The sequence below is a fragment of the Ctenocephalides felis genome, unplaced genomic scaffold (genome assembly GCF_003426905.1).
Source record: "Ctenocephalides felis isolate EL2017-DRISC unplaced genomic scaffold, ASM342690v1 CF-g0.4_SCAFFOLD_03571, whole genome shotgun sequence".
Classification (NCBI taxonomy): domain Eukaryota; kingdom Metazoa; phylum Arthropoda; class Insecta; order Siphonaptera; family Pulicidae; genus Ctenocephalides; species Ctenocephalides felis.
Genome location: NW_020539725.1, coordinates 8,553,476 through 8,573,914, shown reverse-complemented (window position 1 = coordinate 8,573,914; position 20,439 = coordinate 8,553,476). Strand labels below are relative to the sequence as shown.

The window sequence follows — 20,439 nt, the reverse complement described above, 5'->3', positions numbered from 1 at the left end:
ACCAGAATAGGCAATTGACCGCGTCAACCGCAAGGTAACGTTAACATATCAAAATTGTGCACGGTTCTTAAAATTCGTAGCAATATAAAAATATTTTAATAAACAATATATACAGTAACTTTTGAAGTAATATATATGGAGAGTAATCTCGTTTTTACTGAATTTGAATACAATGAATGCTATATGTGGATAACTAACTAACATCTGAAATGGCCGTTAGCAATTGAATGTGATCTCACGAGCTATTAGGTTGGCAACTAAGTAAATGCGGTTTCAGCTCAGATGGTTTCAATTGAATTTTCAGGTTTTCTGGCGTCCAAAATGTAAAATACCCTTTGTTAATAGATAGTAGGTAATTTAGATGTTCATCAGCAAAAAACAATTTTTTGATCTATTGCGTAGTTTTTATTCGGCGTTCGTTGAAAGATGGAAAAACAAATTGATTTTTTTGTCAATTTTGTTTTTTTATTCTGCAAAGTCAAAAGGCATTTTACGCCCACAAAAATTTATGAGCAGCTTATGGTGACAAAGCATTTAAAAAAACGGCAGTGTCAAATTTGGTTTGCCAATTTTCGTTCTGGAGTTGATTATAAAGAAATTGTCTATTACTACTCTTACCATCCAATCGAACGATCATTTTTTACATAGAATAACTAACAGAATTACAACGCAGTCGAAGAAAACGGCCTAAATTGACAAATCTATACGGTGATTTATTCCATTATTGACATCACATAATTTGGCCACTCGTCAAAAGTTATTGGAGCTTGGTTGTAATGTTTTGCCATATCCACCATACAGTACTGTTTCGATCTTTACAAAACTTCTTGAATTGTAAATACAGTGGTACCACACCTTAGCTTAGGAGCTTAATTCGTTCCGAAACCAGCCTCGTGTGTCGAATTTCTCGTATCTCGAAGCATGTTTTTTTTTCTCCCGCTGATTATCTTGCAAAAATAAATTAGACATGTTTTGTCAATCAATTCTGAATTTCTGATACTCTACCATTTGCTTTTTTTTCGGGGAGATATTTATCCACAAACAATTCAACTTTGTCCGATATTGTACGAACAAATGCACAAGATTAATATTATGAATTGAATTTTTTAACTTTAAAATGATTTATTTTAAATATTCGTATGATGGTTAAATGCGACTTCATATACGAGAATCTTTGTTACCATTGATGAAATATTGACCTGTTTCATTCGCACCTTCTCGAATAGGAAATAGGAGCGATTTGTTGCTTTGTGATACTCCTTTGGCGTCTCGTATCTCGAAAATCTCGTATGACGAGTCGCTCGTATGGCGGGGTACCGCTGTTGTTTAATGATAATAATGGTGTCAAATTGCTGTTAAAAACTAGAAGTTCTATGAAAGTAGGATAATGATGCTTGAAAGATGACAAAAAGTCATTGATCAAAATGGACAACGCATCGCATAATAAAGTTATTTAGTTCCATCAAAAAATGCCTGATTTTTTAATGAAAATCCGCACTTACTTAGTTGCCATAATAACATGATATTTATAATAATAAGCTTTCTAGAATGTACTGAGCCTTTCTCTGATTAGAGTATCATTTATAGAAGGGCATCAATGAAAAGCTGCTGCAAAGAAACTTGATATTTTTGTACAAAACTGCTGAGAGAGATTACTTTCCACTTTCATGATAATTTGTTATTTTGTGATTATTACTAATGAATATTTTATTCAATCCCAATGCTATCGATAATTAGGGAGAATCAAACGAGACGAGGATAGCAGTTGCTAATCAGCGAGCACATGATCTGCTCAAGTAAAAACTTGAAAACTCCAAAATGTCGATTAACGAGGATTTTATTCATTTCATTGTGATCTTAATTTGGCATAATATATATAATCGTTATTAGTTTTTTAGGGAAATCGGACGTTTCGGATGATAAATTCATATTAGAAATTTTATTCTTACATTCAACTATATATTCCATTAGTAAAGAAGAAACAATTTATACAATTTTTAATTTAATTTACGCCATATGTGCTATATTTGATCATTGTTCGAAATTATAATCATTATTTTGGATATGATGTCAACAAATATCTTTCAAACATATCTACAAATTGTATGCCGGTGGAAAAAAAAATTGAAGTTCGACGTGGAATAGTCGTAAACGCACAATTTGTACTAATTTGAAATTATATTTATTATTCATTTTACTATTTTGCCAAACAAATTTTCAAAATAATGTTGCTAAATAAGTTTAAAATATACATTTTGTATAAGGGTCACACACACCCAAAATAAAATAGTATTTTTTGTTTTCTTTTCTAATTGTAGCTGATTTAAAAAAAAATCAAAATCATCGCGAATTATCCTACATTGGTATAATTATCATATGCTTAATATTCAAAATTAATTGCTAATCGAAGATATCAATGAGAACATTGCCAATTTATATATAGAATTCGACATCCTATTCAAATTTGCTTTTAAAATGTATTTTCAAAACTTGCGAAACGTCCGAAGCCGTCCAGAGTAAAATTATTTTGCTTGTTACTTACAAATTTAGTTAAATTTTAATTTACCTTCTTGTAAATAAACACAAGGTGCGTATAAGAAAGATGATATCATATTAGGACTGAGACGGTACTAATTTTTATAAAATTATATCCCGTTATTATTATTTTTACTTTATGTTTTTTTAATTTATTGATTTAGCAAAATTATTATTTATTTTATTTCCAATTAAATAAAAGGGCAAAGACAACGAATGGCGTGTGGCTGATGCAAGAAAAAGAACCGACGAGTTACTCAAATCATGATAAGGATGATTTTGATCATGATCAGCAATTTATAGTGAAGACGATAATTCAGGCCCAAATTTTTCATCTGCTTTTACGAATAAGGTTTGTTTATGATATATTTGATAATATTATTGCTAATGCAAGATAATTACTTCAAATAATATATAATATATATTTCACAAAGTCACGTAGATTTCCCGATTGTAAAATAAAAATGTGATATACATATATTATATAGAAAAATATGTGAAAATAACGTTGTTTATTGTGTTGTTAATTGTTTGGTCAGTTTGAGATGTCGGAAAATGGTTTTTCGTATGTAGTTGCTGTGGTGACGTTTATGAGTAATAGTCAATAAAAGAAATTAATCCAATTCAACTCTAGCGATGTTAATAAAATTTGAACCTTTGTTTTGTGGACGTTTGTGCTGTAATGTTTTACACAATACTAGCCTTAAATATTAAATGTTTTTAAATCCTCAGTTCTCAATAAAATAGAATTTGACACGTGAGATATAACTTAGTTGCATCCGTGAAGAATAATTCGAAGAAAATAGAGGACTTATGTGCGCATGGTCTTCGTCTTAAGGGACACACCTAGTGTGACAACCTAAAAAAATGCCATTTATAGGAATTAAAAAAAAAAGAAAACTAGTGAATCCATCTACTTAAAATTTTGAGGGTATATTTATACATGAGAATACACAGTAATATTTTTGAATTAATATATTAAATATTTTTGAAATGACACGCAATCTCCGGCGGCGCCAAAGAAAAAAGGTCCTCCACTGCTGCAGTGATTGCAGCCTCCTGCATTGATAAAACACAAAAAAAAAGCCTTAAACTGAAACATATTGTCTGTACGATGACCCTCGGGCGAATAAAAAAATCAAAAATTGACAAAACGTCGGCATGCCGAAAATAAGTTAAATTTTTCCCAAAATTTTGGTCGTTTTTGGCCTGCCAAAGTTCGATTTTTGATCAGATCAAAAAACTGGAGGGTCATCGTATGGACCCTATAGAAATATGGAAAAATCAAAATTCGATTATTTGAAAATTTCGCACTAGGTGTGCCCCTTAAATCGCAAAGTTGTTACATATTTTCTAAATATGTATATATGTACAGTAGAAGTCCTTTTATCCGGATTGCTCGGGACCGACGCTTGTGTCGGACTATCGGGTGGTAATTATGAAAACAATTAGGTTAATAATTTAACTACAAAATCAGTTAGAAATACATTTTACAAAGCTTATTTGACATTTATTAGAATATATATTTAAAATATTTGATTAACAAAAAACATTTTTATTTTTTACAAAAACATTGATTTCTAGCCGTTGGGTTTCTAGTTTCTGATTAAGATTTAACGTTACGTGTTCTCGTTTCTTTGCTTTTGGATACCAAAACTTCAATTTTGAAAATATAGTCACTGCACAGATAGGCAATGATATATGTGTTTCAGTTTTTAAAAACCGGCCGAATCCTTCGTAGAGAGTAGGGTCTACGTATTTCGTAGAACATACTTTGTTCATGAACCTAGACACAACGGAATTTAATACGGACACAACTATTACCGAACAATAGCGAGTTCTTCCGAATGATTCCGAACCACCCCGAAAACGTTCTAATAGCTCACGAGCGTTTTTATCAGCTATAAAGAGAATATATTTGACAAAACGAAATTTAAAAGACTTCTACTATATATATACATGAGTTATTGAATTTTAATTTCAAGTACAGAGGCCAGTTATCGGATAAAATATAATTGGTAATGCCATGTTACGGGTCCATAATCGTATGAGTTGGCAGTCACTATGTATTTGCTCTGCGATCAGGCGCTTTACACATGAAATCTAATCTCACGTATGTGTTATCAAAGACACATCAGTAAGATGCTCCTATGATAAATTGTTTTAGACAATTTTCGATTAGGAGGTTAGATTTTATGTGCAAAACTCCTAATCGCACAGCAAATACATAGTTTTTTTTTCATAGTTTGTGACTACCAACTCATACGATTTACAGACGCGTAACATAGGATTACCATATTTCGATTTTATCCAAGAATTAGCCCCACAATCGCAATATTTGAATTTAACAACATTATTGCGTTCTGAATATATTTGAAAATAATATTTTTTTTAACTCATTGTATTCTAAAACTTGAAAAAACGATCGTTTGAACTATAGCCAATTTGTTATGTATATTCGAATGTATTTTCTTCTCCCAAAAATTGTATGTAAATTAATTGTCGAATTCGCCAAATATTCTTAATTCGCAAATGCGTGGACTATAGAATTTTTTGAAAATACGTACATGTACTACATATTATTTTAAAGTTATCGGTTTCTATAACGTGCCCTTTTTGTGTGTGAAATTTACTTGAAATCTATTCAACTTTCGTTGTTAATAGCCGTATTCGATGTGCGAATTAAACAAACAGTGCCTACTAATCCCGAATGACATATACGATTCGGAAAAAGTACAAATCGTGAATTAAAAAAAAAGCAAAAGTTATATTTAATACACATAGCAATAAATCGATGAGTTAATGCGAAAATATTGTTATTGACGAACTTGTTACTTATAGAAAAAAGAAAAAGGGATCACATGTTAAAATTAAAAAATCGCGAATTGTAAAAATAACGTGAAGCCGATTCTAAAGACTGCTAAATGTATCGTGAATATAGAAATAATTTTGTTGTTCTCCAATGGTATATAGTAAAAGACACCAATTTGTGTATTTTATATATTTTCATTGTTATTATGTTGTCAAATTTTTTTAACATCGCTTATTTGTTATTCGAATATTTTCTGTGGAAGCATTTTTTTAGTGTAAATTTTTCAAGTATTGATTTGTACACATAAACGTCATTACAGCAAAATGTTTAAAGAAGTTCCAAGTAGGCGAAGTTGGAAGATGGAATTTTTACGTTAATTTTTTTTTAGAATGCTCATACATTAAGAGATCTTCTGCGAAACTTTATATTATTTCAATTACATCTATGATAAATATATTGTGTATTTGAACAAAAAAAATTCAAATTTCTGATAATTTGGCCGTTTAAGTCGGAGTTTTGTCTGCATATATGGAAATTTTTGAAATTTCTAGAGCGAGTTTTATTGTGCACTAATATTGTAAATATGAACACATAGAGAAGTTATATTTTTATGACAATAAAGAAATATTTTTAAAATTCAATCAGTTTCACTTGTTAAAAACAAATGTAGGAGTATGAATTCTCATTGTCATGGATTTTGAAACGTCTGAAGGAAAGTCGATAGATGATGGCTTTAAATCTGCACTAATGCTATTTTAATTACATTCTGTTTATTAATAATTTAAGAATAAATATTACATTTTGATATGATCTTACTGAATTCTCATTAATTGTGCAAAGGAACATTCTCATTAATTTAACAAAGGGCTCTTCCAGTAACATTGAAAGCATAATTTTCTTTCTATCCGGATAATCTCAGGATCTTTATAAAACAAACACTATTTATTTTATCTATCTATTAATTGAATAAATCCGAGGTAAAATTTAGTCTGTTTATTGTTAGCCTGATTCTATTTTGCCTAAATATATTGCTCGATTCTGCTCAACATTCACGAAGATGAGAATTCAAAGAAAATCTCTATACCTTTTTAAATAATCAGAATAAATTCCATATATGTAGAACCGGTCATATGTAGAAAGTAACTTGAAAGTCATTAAATATAGAAAGAAAGCTTCATATTGTGCACAATCAATAAGACATATTCGATATGATAGCCACAAAAAGAACAAAACTCAAGAAAAATTATACTTAATACAATTATTAAACAAGAGTATACTAGAATTATTCAGTAGTATCACAAATATAAAAGAATACAATATATATTTGAATAGTTTCGTAATGACTAAAATTATATTTCTCAGCATTACTATATAAAATATAGAGCGCATATTGATTGTATTGAGAGGCTGTTGAATTTATTTCGAGTAGAACGACTTCGGAGTTTGTCAGATTTTATTAACATATTTTAATGCGACAGTTATGAAAATAACTTAATTTTGCATTATACAACAATTCTACGACAATTGCTCAAATATATTTTATCCTTACTTTAGTAGTTTTCAATAAAATATAAATTTCTAGAAGTTTGCAATGTACTACTGTAAATTTGTTATTCCGACGAACTCCGAATAAACAATTGATATTTAAATAGATATATTATATAGGATTGGTTACTTATTTAGGAGCGTGATTGTTAATATTTTAAAAATGCTTCGGCTAGATTCATGTCATAAAAAATTTATTAAATATAATAATATGTACATATGTTATAATAAACATCTTAATATATATATTACTAAAACATAGATCTGTAGTCTAAAGTATAGTTTGAAACTTCTATTATTGAAAACAAAATAAAATTTTGAATATAAGTGTCTATTGAATTTTAAATCATTTCTTATTGATTGAAATGTAATTCTTAAATATTGGCAAATCTTACAAAATATTAGCGAACGTTAATATGGAAAATATGCATTTTTAGTACATTTAAACATAATTAGCGTAACCATAATTTTTTGTATGGTTCTGCTAAGTTCTATAGTATATATTTACTGCTTCAATTCTACTTAAAACGTTAATAATCTAATAGAAGAAAATAAAATTCAAAATTAGTATCGTAACTAGGTTGATTAAATTGTTTAAAAACAACACATATCTCTTGGATCTATTGTGGTCTTATTTTTTATACTTTAATAAATTAATTTCATTTGTATGTAATACGCAAAATATAAGAAAATTAAAAGCGTTAGCGATTTTAAATGTGCAAATTGCTTCAGAGCTGAAATTGTGAACAGCTTCTTAGGTGCTCATCATTATTAATCGGAACTATTTATACATAATTATTATCAACTAAAAGTTATATATTCGCGGAAAGTATTTTTAAAATAAAATTTATTCATAGATTCTGAATATAGAAATATCCGTTGAATACATTAATGATTATTTATAAGTTATTGAATTTATTAAGAAAACAAATAATTTTAATGTATTTTTTGCATGCAGATTAAAATCTATTTCCATTCAGGATATTTATATCTAGCTATGCATAGAAACATTTAATTTGTATTTAAACTATGTATGTATAGTTATTATTAATAAACATAATTTAAAAACAATAATCTTTATAATTAGTAGATTTGTATTTTTCCAAATCAATGTAATGAATGTTTTTTTTTGGACTTGTACATTGCAACAGTATTGAAACGGTAAAAGATTAAATTTTATTTGATGGTATGAGCTGCTGATAGTGCTGAAACTGAAAAGTAGAAGAAATGATGTTTTAACACCAAAACTACTAATTGCCGCTCTAATTGGCCGTCTGACAACTTTTTTAAAAACAACACATGTTTAAGTGTTATAACAATGTTATCAAATTAAAGCGAATTGCTGCTCTAATGCAAGAGAAATGCAACAGTGTGTGTACTAGAGACTCGGAATTGACTCCGCTTTTAGGGAGGAGTTATATCCGCTTAACTACTCTACGACTCCGACAACTTTGAAACCGAAATACTCGACACAAATGTGTTCTATAGTGCGTTGTTTATGCATCTAAGGATTTGTCAAATCCCATTTAATTTTTTGAAATAAAAATTTATGAATAAAATAAAATTAAAAAATATCAATAAAATAATTTTTCTAAAAAAATTCACAAATAAATGACAAGTTGTAAAACTTTTCGGTCGACCACATGATCGACTCAATGACTCGTAATTTTAACAGTGTTGACCAAAGTAAAAACGCAAAACTTGAGAATCAAATTCAATTTAGTTATTTTCTTTTGATGAGAAAATAATAGATTTTTTTTCGATATTTATAAAAATATTATATAAAAATAATGTAGTAAACTTTGTAATAAAAGCAAAACATTTATCATAAAATATTTTCACCAAATAATAATACTTCTGCTTTCTAATTTTTTCTTCTGCTATTTCCATTCGAGAATTATTATTATATCGGGTAGTTCGATTAGCACATTATTACTTTTACTTACTTATTATTATATTATTATTATATCGGGTAGTTCGATTAGCATATTATTACTTTTAAATATTCCTGATTGCCGTCATTCACGGCCAAGGATTGTCGCAGTTAGAAATATGACCCCTTACTATTCAATAAATTATACATTGGAGCTATTCACACTAAAGTAATATTTTTGTATTTTCTGGAAAAAAAACTTATACCAAAAGGCCATAAAACCGCATGTGAGACGAGAAAGCGACAGCTTTTTTCCCAAAGCAAAAACGCAGTAACAGATTTAGTACCAGTTTAGGGAAGTCAGATATGACAAATCCGGTGAGACAACTCCACTCGGATTCACTCCGAGGGAGGAGTTGTATCTGAGTGAGAACTCCGGAGTGAGTTACCCATCTCTATTGTATACCTATACCTACCGCGCGTGGTCGAATTGCTGCTCCAATGTACAAAAAATGCAGTAGTGATATTTCCTTAAAACGGTAGCTCTGAGGAAAAAAGAATTAATGCATTTTTTGTAGATAATTGTATGCTCTACAATTTTGTCTCGGGTAATTTACGATAAAACTGATCATTTAACTGAAAATCGCGAAAAGGTCAATTTTTACTTTTGACCTTATGTCAATTTTCTAGATCTCACTTTTGTAATTTCTTTTATAATTGTATTTCAAGCAATTTCACCAAGTTATAGCCTATTATGAATTATTGCAATATTCACCCTGATTTTAGGCTTATATTGACGCAATCTGGTAAGAATGTCGAGACATACAATCATAATCTATTGCACCTACTGTATACTCATATATCATGCTTTCCATCGCTTTGTTTACTTGCATTTCTTTCTATCATGCTCGCAATGCAATACGTTGATTTGGAATTTCATAAAATTTTGAGGAGTTCTGACAAATGAATTCCAACAAAGAATAATACTCAAAGAACTTTGGTTGCAACTGCAAATTCTGCTAATAAAGAGCATAAGCATATAATAGCAGTATTTAAACGAAGCTATTAGACTTTTTTGGAAAAAATAAGATCCTGGCAGAGAAAGAAGTTTTAAAGTATCCCGGGTGTAAATGACTAATTCTTTTCTTCAATTGAATGGGGTAAGTTAAAGTAATCCGCGATTCAGAAAACATTCGATTCGTACTGATGGGAAGACGCCCAGAAGATATGGGATAAAAAGTAACATAAATGGCAATTTTGAAAAAAGGGAGTGTCTGATTTGAATAATTCAAAAGCATTCGAATCGTATTAAGGCGGAAACGTTCTGATTACTTTTTGTCAAAGGCAAGTCGAGCCGTTCCGAAGATACGGGATAAAAAGTGACAAGAATGGTAATTTTGAGAGATCGGAGCGTTCGATTTGAATAATTAAAAAAACATATCACTTGTACTGATATAATGAAAAATTAGTTGAATTTTTGTAAAAACACAAATGAAAGAATTTTTTAAAAAATGCCATTTGACGGTCAAAAGGGATTATTTGACATATGCACATTATATTTTAGATATTTTATAGATATTTTAATGATAATTACAAATTTTCTTTATATTTCTGTGAATTCCATGCCAAAATTTGTAATGTTTAACAGTTAGACTACGGCACGACGTAACGCGCTTGATATTTCGTTAAAAAAATTTAAAGCGTTTAATAATTTTAATTTACGGTCCGCGAAGTTCCAGCAATTTGCCTTAAGGCACGATGCAATGCACCACTAGTTTTGTATTTGTTTAGTAGGGGCAAGTCTCCAAGTGGCGGACACTTTAGGTTATTTATAAATAAATCAAAAAATATTTTACGAAATGTTTATTAAATTATGATTTATGTTAGATAACAAAGTTAGAAATCAAACTAAATTAACAAAACCCCAATCTTTGCTAAAAAATAATTAATACTATCAATCAAACTTTGGTATAACAAAATATGATTTTAAACAGTGGAACCTAGTACCGGACATTTCAAAATAACCTGCATTGATCACATATGCAGCCATCTCCACACTCTGGAATGTCTGCATATGTGTCTTTGACGAATATTCTTAGATATTGCAAAAAAACATTATTCATCCACCCTTTTGGATGGGCACACCGATACTCTCAGTTGGTACATTCATCATAAGCTTTTCATTCTTTGACTAGGAAATACAAAAAATGGGACTATGTGGTGACCGTTAGCACTCATACAGGATAAAATTAAATAGTTGAAATAAATTACGTAAATTCCCACAAGAAATATCAATATGTTTACGGTTCATTTGGTGACACCTACTAAAATTGGTTAAAAGATCTAATGATATTCTACCATTTTACGGATAACAATCAAGTACAACTTTTATCTTTGCATACCACTCAAATGTAAATGCATAAATATGCTAGAATTACTTCCATTGATATTTAGGTGACGCCGTGATTTTGCTTCTAAAACAGGAAAGGGTTGCTCTCGCCGTGGCCGTGAGCGTCACAGGCGAGACTTGGTGCGTGATCCTGTACCTATGTGCCTCCTGTGCCCCCTGTGCCCCTTTCACTTGTATTTTGAAATAAAAAGATTTATACTCGCTTAAATAATACGTGTTAAAGTGTCCGGTGCTTGGTGCCGTCCGGCTTTACGGGACTTCCCCCTATATTAAATTTTATTTCTGAAAACTAAACCTTGAAAATGAATAATAAATAATCAATTACTTTATGTAATTAAAATTAACAGGCATTCATTGACTGTTTTTTTTTTTACTTTTTCGCTGGCGATACAGTCTCATTCTTTGAGGAGCTGTAATATCTGTCTTGCTTATAAAAATATTTTCTATTTTAATAAACGACTATAATTAAATAAATTAGAAATCGCATATTAAGTTTTTCATGATTAAACTACCTGGGTGGGACATGAATAATATCGATATCAAAACAAAGACTTGCGAAGACAGCGCTTTCGACGCAGACATTTTGTTATTGTTAAAATTTTATGGCGTAAATTATTCGATATAAATGTTTACTTGAATTATTGAATCACAATTTTAATATGATTGAATCACGATTCCAATTGCTACATATTGCAATTCTCTTAAATCAGTTATTGATGGTCGTCAATAAACTATAGTAAATATTATAAATATTTCAAACACTTACCACAATTTCCGCTTGTCAAAATATGGCTACCCACTTGACAAGTGTAATATACACTGAAAACGAATCCATTATAAGTCACATTTAGTATCAAGTAAGATATTATTTTTAATATTAATAAAACCACTTACCTTTTTCTTATGTCTACGATTACATTATATATAATTATATATAAGTAATATGATTATATTAATTGACACAATTCCCACATGGCTGTTAATTTACAATTCATATATTCACATTGGATTCATAGGTTATAAATGTGCATGGGTATTTAAGTTAATTCATAAACTTATATTACTAATTGCTATAAGTTTTATGCAATCCCGATTGAATTTATAGATTAATTGATATCATAACAAGACGAATTAACCACAAAACAAATTTCTCACAATAAAATGAACATTTTCACAACAAAACAGTAAACACCAACTGTAATAAACCAATTTGCAATAAAAAGAACAGGAAAAGTATTGCCAATGAGGAATTTGATTTTTGGTGCCAGTTCAGTAATAATACGCCACAATACGCAATAGTTACATTCGGTTACTTTGTTTAATTGTCAGTAATTACAAATGAATTAAATCTTTTCACTTTACATTTCACGAGATTAAAATCAGGATCATCATAGTGGAATAAATAAAAAATAAGGTAAACAATCATCCTTCAACATCAGGCTTCACTCATAGATAAAAGAATAGGGTTGGCAACACTGTAATGACTTCTCTTAAACCGCCACTTAAATCATTTCAAAAGTACATGAACATTTATTTCTAATTTATAGTAATATTAACACACTAAAAGTTTATTCTGAGAACTAAGTCGAAGATACAATCAACAATAGTTTAATGCATGAATTTACGAGATCTCCTGAAAATTCAAAACTGATCTGGAACCATTATAGAAAGATTTGCATCTTTTCAAAACATCTAGTGATTAAATGCATTTTTCTCAAACGTAACAAATTTACTTTATAAAACTCAAAGAATTTTAAGCATTTTAGATCAGATTGCTCATAGTTTAAGTTATTGCACTGAATAGCAATAAAACATCGATTAAATAACAAGAATTTTATTAAATTAACAAAATTATTTGACAATAACATATAGAAATAATAATATTTAAATCATAATGAATATTTTATTTTAAAGTTTACTTAATCTTAGTCTCATCTAATGTTGATATAAAGAAAATTAATCCAGTTTATTAATATTAAAATATATTATATTTTAAATATCATTCGATATTTAAATGAGATTTTATATTTTTGGTACCTCATAATTATTCAATTTTTTTGAGGACTTTATAAATATACCAAAATAATATAAGTAAATATACTTTTCCAAACTAATTAATATTAATTTCTACTTTCTTATTTTACATAATTAATAATTAATTTTAGCCCGACACTATCACAAGTTATAGTTAAATATCATTATACAAGAAATAAACAAATAATAGCTTTATATATTCTATAGAAAAATATTTCATCTAACATTTTGATTTTACTGGTTGACCTGAGTGTTATATAATAATTCTAATAAAAAACGATGCAAGAAAAAGCACCTAACTCCATTAAATATATATATTTGTAAAATGCAGAACCTTAACTATTTGGTTAGTTTATCTATCATTAAAATCACAATTACATTTCCATCGTAAATTCTGTTTCCCGTTTAAGACACAGCCTCATATGCAACGTTTTTATTTTACGAATACGGGAGCATCAAGCACTTCTTGATGTTATAACAAAAACGAAGCACATGCATAGTCATCATGCCCATGTTAGTGTATTTTATCTTATTATTATATATATGGACACATATTGTTTATTCATTAAATTATTTAATTGATATGAGGATTATTTATAATATTAAAGAATATATATATCAAAACCTCGAAAAACCCAACGGATCTACAAAATACATCTTATGTTTTTATGTATATGCAAACTGATCTTCGTGCATTTTATCATACTGGAAAATGTTTTCAGAAGATGAAGGATCTACCATGTGGTTAACAATTAAATTTAATATTCTGATAACCAGAAAAACCTCATATTTATTTTATCACAAGCATTAAATGAATATTTCTAAAATATATGGGATAAGATATATTTGTACTATTTCAAAATTTAAAATTATCAGAAGATCCACAAGTATAATCTAATTGTATTAAAAATTAGATATAATACGAAAACTGTGGAGTGCTATTGAACTAGCTCTTCAAAATTTGCTTGAACATAATGTATATTTGCAAACTTTGCTTGAAATGCATAAATAAATTAACATTTTTACGCATGTAACGCGTTAACTGGTTTATTGACTATATAGCACTTGATTTATCAACAAATTTGTGCTGTTGTAAACCTAAATGGTAGTTGCACCACTCGTATATCTTAGTTTAGAAATGTTATAAATTAAAAACTAATTGTTTTTGCAAGACAGTAAACCCAAAGCAAACATGTGTGGTATAATACAATCATCACAAATAATAACAGATAATGAAAATAAAATAATCATTATTTGGAATAACTTTGTAAAAAAAGCTTTATCAACATCCTATTTAGAAAATGTTTGATGGACTCATTTAATGAGCAATGACAATGGTGCAAAACTGTAGCAACTGTTCTATTGTTACTTATACCTTTTGCATCATTTATCTTATATCATTCAATTCACAACACATTAAACTTATTAACAATACACAGCCTTTCCTTATAGTGTCCTTATCATATTTTGGTAATATACTCACCCCAAAAATGTGGGGTTCATCGAGGTAGCACAATATTTTACATTTCTAGATCAAAAATATAAGTTTTTATTTAACTTTCTATATAATATATGTACACATCAACTTGAAATTTTCAGAACCTTTGTTTGCAAGGAGCCATTATACATTGTCATTTAACAAATGTATTTGAGCCGTCCAGAACTAATTTGAAAAAGAACAATTTTGTTTCAATGGTCAATTATATAAATGTAATTTATGTGAAAAAACTTTTTGTTCTTACTGTCATTTTTTCAAATATAACAACTGAAATATATTTACAGAAATAAATACAAACAAACTTTATGTATTATAAAATATCCATAATATTGCACAATGTAAACCTATAAGAAAGTTTTTCCAAATATTCTGAATTGCCCATTCTCTTATTTTTGTCATAGATATATATTGAAAATATACTTATATTATTTTCTTAATATATAATATTATAATATATATATTTATCATAGATTTTCTGACACACATTTGACTACACAAATTTTTTAAATTTAAGATTGACTAATAATATTATGTGCCATATCTACATTACAAATGTTCATATATTTTAATAATAATATTATTATTATAAGAATCTTATAGTAAATGGGATGATATTTTGAATCTCTTGACATTGCAAACACAAATCTTACTCTTTTCTACATAAATTAGCTCATTAATGATTTTGCAACTCTCTCTCACACAAATAAAATAAAAATCGTCATCAATAACAAATCAGTCATTTTATGCCCGCATATAAAATTATCTTATTTTTTTATTGTTTCTTGTATACTTGTTAATGTAAAAATTTTAAATAATCAATTCATTTTCATTGAATCAAATATAATAGATCAAATGAAATAAACAAAGAATTCATTCTTATTTAGTGAAAAAGATCTTTGTGACATGCTATGTATATATAAAGACCTTTAAGAATGATAAATTTTAAGAATAATAAATAAATATTATATATCTAAAATAAAAACATAATATGTTATTGCTATCAACAGTTTCTTACAATAATATGAACTAAATGTAATTGCTTGATTAATTTTACAATGTCCATAACTAATTGCAAAATCAAAAATGATCTTTCATAAAAACTGCATTAGCTCAAATATCATATATTTGTAAACAATCCACGTAGTGGCAAAATAGCATAAATAAAAGCCAATAGATTATAATTCTATTTATGACTAAAAGTACTAAATAAATACATTTTCAAAAAGTTTGTGTTTTCAGATAAACATTTAAAGCAAATCACCATTGAAGTAGAAAATTTGAAGAGTATTTTAAATCTCAAGGAGAAATTAATTGAAATAATAAATTAATTTATTGTCAAATTTCATATATTATTGGAATGCTAATGATATGATTTACGTAGCTGTAAACCAATTCCTTATGAATATAATATTCATTGTTTACTTAATAATCCAATAGAAATACTATAACTTGAGAGAATGCAGTTTTCCTTCATGAAATGTAAGTTGCATTTGCTTATCCTCTTATAATAATTTGTTCAAAATATATACATTACATGTAGATATATCTGATGTAATAATCATTAACTGGGTTTATCTAAAACAGGCAATTCACAAATATTCATGCAGTTAATTCTTGTTTTAATAAATATTATAATATCAATATTTCTACCTTGAGGCTTCCAGCATTTCAACAAACAGTTTGTTCATGGAAATTTTTCCATCGTGATTGACTGCTGTCCAAAATTTTCGAACTACGTAATCGGCTTGGCGCAATGTAGGCAGTATCAGTAATAAATTTTGTAGTTGTGACTGCGCATTACTTGAACTGAAAAATAAAAAAACAATGTAAGCTAAATAATTCTGCCTATGGTTCAAGAAAAAGCAATAGTTTTAACTATCATGATATGCTATAATAGCTTTTACAATAAAACATCGTTATTTAATTCAATCATAATTTCATAATCACCTGACTACGGAAACGCAATCACTGAGGGCATTAAGAATGACATCTCTAAATTTATGAAGAGCCATTGGTTCCTCTAATTTGGCGTCTGAATTGGCTAGGGCCAATGCTTTTAAAAGGTAATATTCTTCCTTAGTGCACGCTGTACGATGCAATCTTTCAACAACCTTTGCAGTCTGTGACAAAAAAGTAAGTTTAGTTAATATCAATTAAAATACCACAATTATGCGAAAAAATAGTTAGATTGTTAAGTATCATTTTGGTATTAGAATATATTATTTTGAATTTGTTTATTTATTTCTTTATAATGTACAAAACACAAAAAATCAAACAAGTTTTGATTGAAATCTACATAGTGTGAAGCAATGAATGTTGATAAACACATATAACAAATTTAGATCAATAATATTTCATAAAATTCTATTACGCAATTTAAAAAAAACAATCCTAAAGTTTATGATTCCTTTCTTAAACTATTTTTACATATTTATATATAATAATTTTTAATCTTAATAACGTTAATTATTATTTACATTAGTTTATTTAAATAGTATTTATGATGTGTTATTCCAATAATAGTAAATAATCCGAATCAATAATCAATATTTAATTAAATATCAGCTTCAAGGTAAGAATTATAACATTCTAGATCCTCCCCCCACGAAGTAATGCCTAACGGCGGTTTCCGTGGGTACCAGAGGCAAGGGCAAAGCGAAGGTGAGTCCGACATACCCAGACAAAACACCAGTCTGGGATGCATAAAGGCATTTTTTCGCTATACAAAAAACTATGTATCAGCTATTAAGTCTACAAATCAATATGCAACAAAATAATAATAATGATCTATATTCTATAAAAAAAATCATATACTGACTTGTTGATATAATTCTAGAGCATTACACTCTTTCGCACAACGCTCTTCCAATATGAAGTCGGTCGCGAATCTGAGAGACGGTGTTAAGTTGGCACCATTTGTTGCTACGGCTGCTGAATCGATCACTGTGGCGGAAGTCGTTAGTGCAGGAAGAGACCGAAATGCTAACGTCAATGTGAGGAGCTCCACCCATGTCCCTTGTAGCAATCGCATTTGGTCGTTTAGCGGTAAGTCCGCAAATCCTATAAAAATATGTAATTAAATAAAGCAAATTGTAATTTCAGTTCTATTTATTAACGTATAATACAGACATCTGTTTGTGAACAAAGTAAAATAAAAGCAATTGTTAAAATATTGAAGTAAAAACCTATAATATATAATGAATTATTGACTGCAAATAATCCAAAATTTTGACATTGAAAATTTTACATTACATTTTTACAAAAATCAATTGAATTCGAAAGCAATCTGCTATCAGTTGATTTGGAAAAAAACTTGTCAACTTACTTATTGATAATGCATGAAATAAAAAAAGGGGAATGAAAATAGTGGTAATGGAATGAAGGGTAAGGGAATCATTTATTTGTGGTGGCTCTCACACCATGAACCTGCCTTCGGGCAGACTACCATTTATTATTATTATTATTTATAATGCTGCTTACAAAATGATTGCAGCAAAATTTTTGTAATTGAGTATTCACTTTTATATAAAGAACTAAATTTTCAGGGAAGTGCATATATTTAAAAAAATATTAACTACAATTATAGGGTCCAAAAAACTAGCAACGCGGTTGCTTTATAATTTAATTTAATTTTCTAACATTTGTTAACAGCATTCTGCTCTCGCAGTATTAAAGTTTTATAAATAATAAATATAAAATTTTATTATACCTGGTATTTGTTTTGCCCATCCGATAACACAAACAAGCTCTCGATCATACAAATCTGAAAGAGCTGTCAATATATGCATTGCACAGTCTGTTGTCGTCATAATTGGGCCCATATGTAACAATTCAGGTTCACATGTTGATAGCACTTCTAAAATCTTAATATCTGAAATAGTATAATACAGATAAATTGTTTTCAGAGAATTGATTTATTTCTAAGAAAAAAAAAAAAATGTAAAGACATTTTTCAAATCAAGGCTCTATCAATAGTTTTTCATATCAATGGTAAATTGAATTTTAATAAATACATTGACAAAAGATAAATTTTGTTTTGAAATATTCAACATTTTGAATATATTAAATTCAGTAATAGTTGACTTTTGTTATAAAAGTTAACTCGATATCATAGACATATATAAGTAATTTGGTAATATGAAATTTTAAATAACAGTGGATATGAAAATATATTGAAACTAATTTAAAAATTAAAATATATAGAATCCAAAAATGCCATATCCAAATATGAAGCATTAAAGACACTTTACAAATACAAATGATGGGTATAAGCCTTTTTATATAAAACAGTTTACCTTCTAGGCTAATCTTTGTTTGTGGATATACAACTTGTAATTGATGAGGAGTATCTGGATTTCTTCGATATTTTTGTCGGCCACCTCTTACCCTGTCTAGTCTAACTCCTTCTTTTAACATACCAGATGCTAAACATTTTTGAAATCGACATGCCTGACATGCTTTCCGCCTCCGTTTATTGATTTCACAATCTCCAACTGCCGGACAATTATACTCTATGTTACCTGAAATAAAAATGTTTGGAATGTTTGGTATTAAATCAAGATTACCCCGCTTTAACAGCAAAAAGAATTAGTATTTTTTCAGTTTAATTGCAAATTGATAAAAAACATAAATACTATACCCTGTATTGTTCTCTTGAAAAATGCTTTGCATGCCTCACATGAGGCAACGCCGTAATGGAATCCAGAGGCTATATCACCACACACAAGGCAAAGACGCCTCGGACTGTCTTCTTTAATATCATCCTGTCAATTAAAAAAAATCTCAATAATCCCAACAGTGATTGATTATGAGTTGATATAATATTAAAATCGATTCATTATTTAGTAATTAACAAATAAATAATTGCTAACGTTTGTCGTAATTTCCCCAATTGACGCCGTGGTTGAGCTGCAGAATTGTCTATCTGGACTACCCGGACTATTTGCTATTTGTAGAGATTTCGGGTCAACAACTTCAAAATGATCCGAAATTTCCATCTGAAATAATAAATAAAAAGTCGTACTTTATTAGCAAAATTTACAAAAATCTAGACAGTTATAATTGTCTCCATTTCCTCACCTTTATCACTTCTACATCGGAATACAGCGCTGTGCAGCATGTTGATCCTGGACTTTCTGCGGTCTGGTATATAATGCCTTCCGATAATTCTTTCTTGATTTGTCCAGAATTAGGTTGTCCGCCACTTCCTGCCACCACTGCGTCTGACATTATACACACCTGCAAAAATAAAATAAGCAGATAAATAAGATATTTTTATATTATATTATAATTGATATATGAATAAAATAACAGCGGAAGTAATAGTGCATGCACCTAATATTATACTAATAAGTATCACATATTTTCCGTCTAGATTTAAATGTTATTTTAGACGAGAGTGTATTCCCAGGAGTGGCGCTGCTGTACGAGCCAATAAACTGATTCACAAAATATTTTCATACTTCCAAGTCATTACCGATCAAAAATAAAAATTACACTTCTAAAAAGCTAAAACCACAATAATTAACGCTCAATTCTCAAATAATGAGTGGTAAATATTGAAGCAAAAGCCGACACATTCGATGTCGTCTATAGGTGACACTTGCACCCACAGCTCGTCAAGTGGATGTCGTCTATAGAAGTCGCTCGTAGCGAAAGAGTAGAAATATCTATAAATTACTCTGAAATTGTGCTCTACATGTTCTGAATATTAATATTTCAACAAAAATAAT

At 28.7% G+C, this 20,439-nt stretch overlaps 1 protein-coding gene across 1 annotated transcript; it reads right to left on the bottom strand.

The window, feature by feature from the left end:
• Window positions 1-14,665: 14,665 nt before the first annotated feature.
• Window positions 14,666-19,944, bottom strand: LOC113384682 (steroid hormone receptor ERR2-like). The gene is made up of 9 exons (XM_026622431.1): window positions 19,787-19,944; window positions 19,579-19,704; window positions 19,347-19,470; window positions 19,003-19,227; window positions 18,417-18,578; window positions 17,526-17,767; window positions 16,655-16,827; window positions 16,358-16,513; window positions 14,666-14,872 (listed from the first exon to the last, which is right to left on the bottom strand). Exons 1-9 carry the CDS (start codon window positions 19,934-19,936, stop codon window positions 14,845-14,847), a joined length of 1,386 nt encoding a protein of 461 aa, XP_026478216.1. The 5' UTR covers window positions 19,937-19,944; the 3' UTR covers window positions 14,666-14,844.
• Window positions 19,945-20,439: the final 495 nt, after the last annotated feature.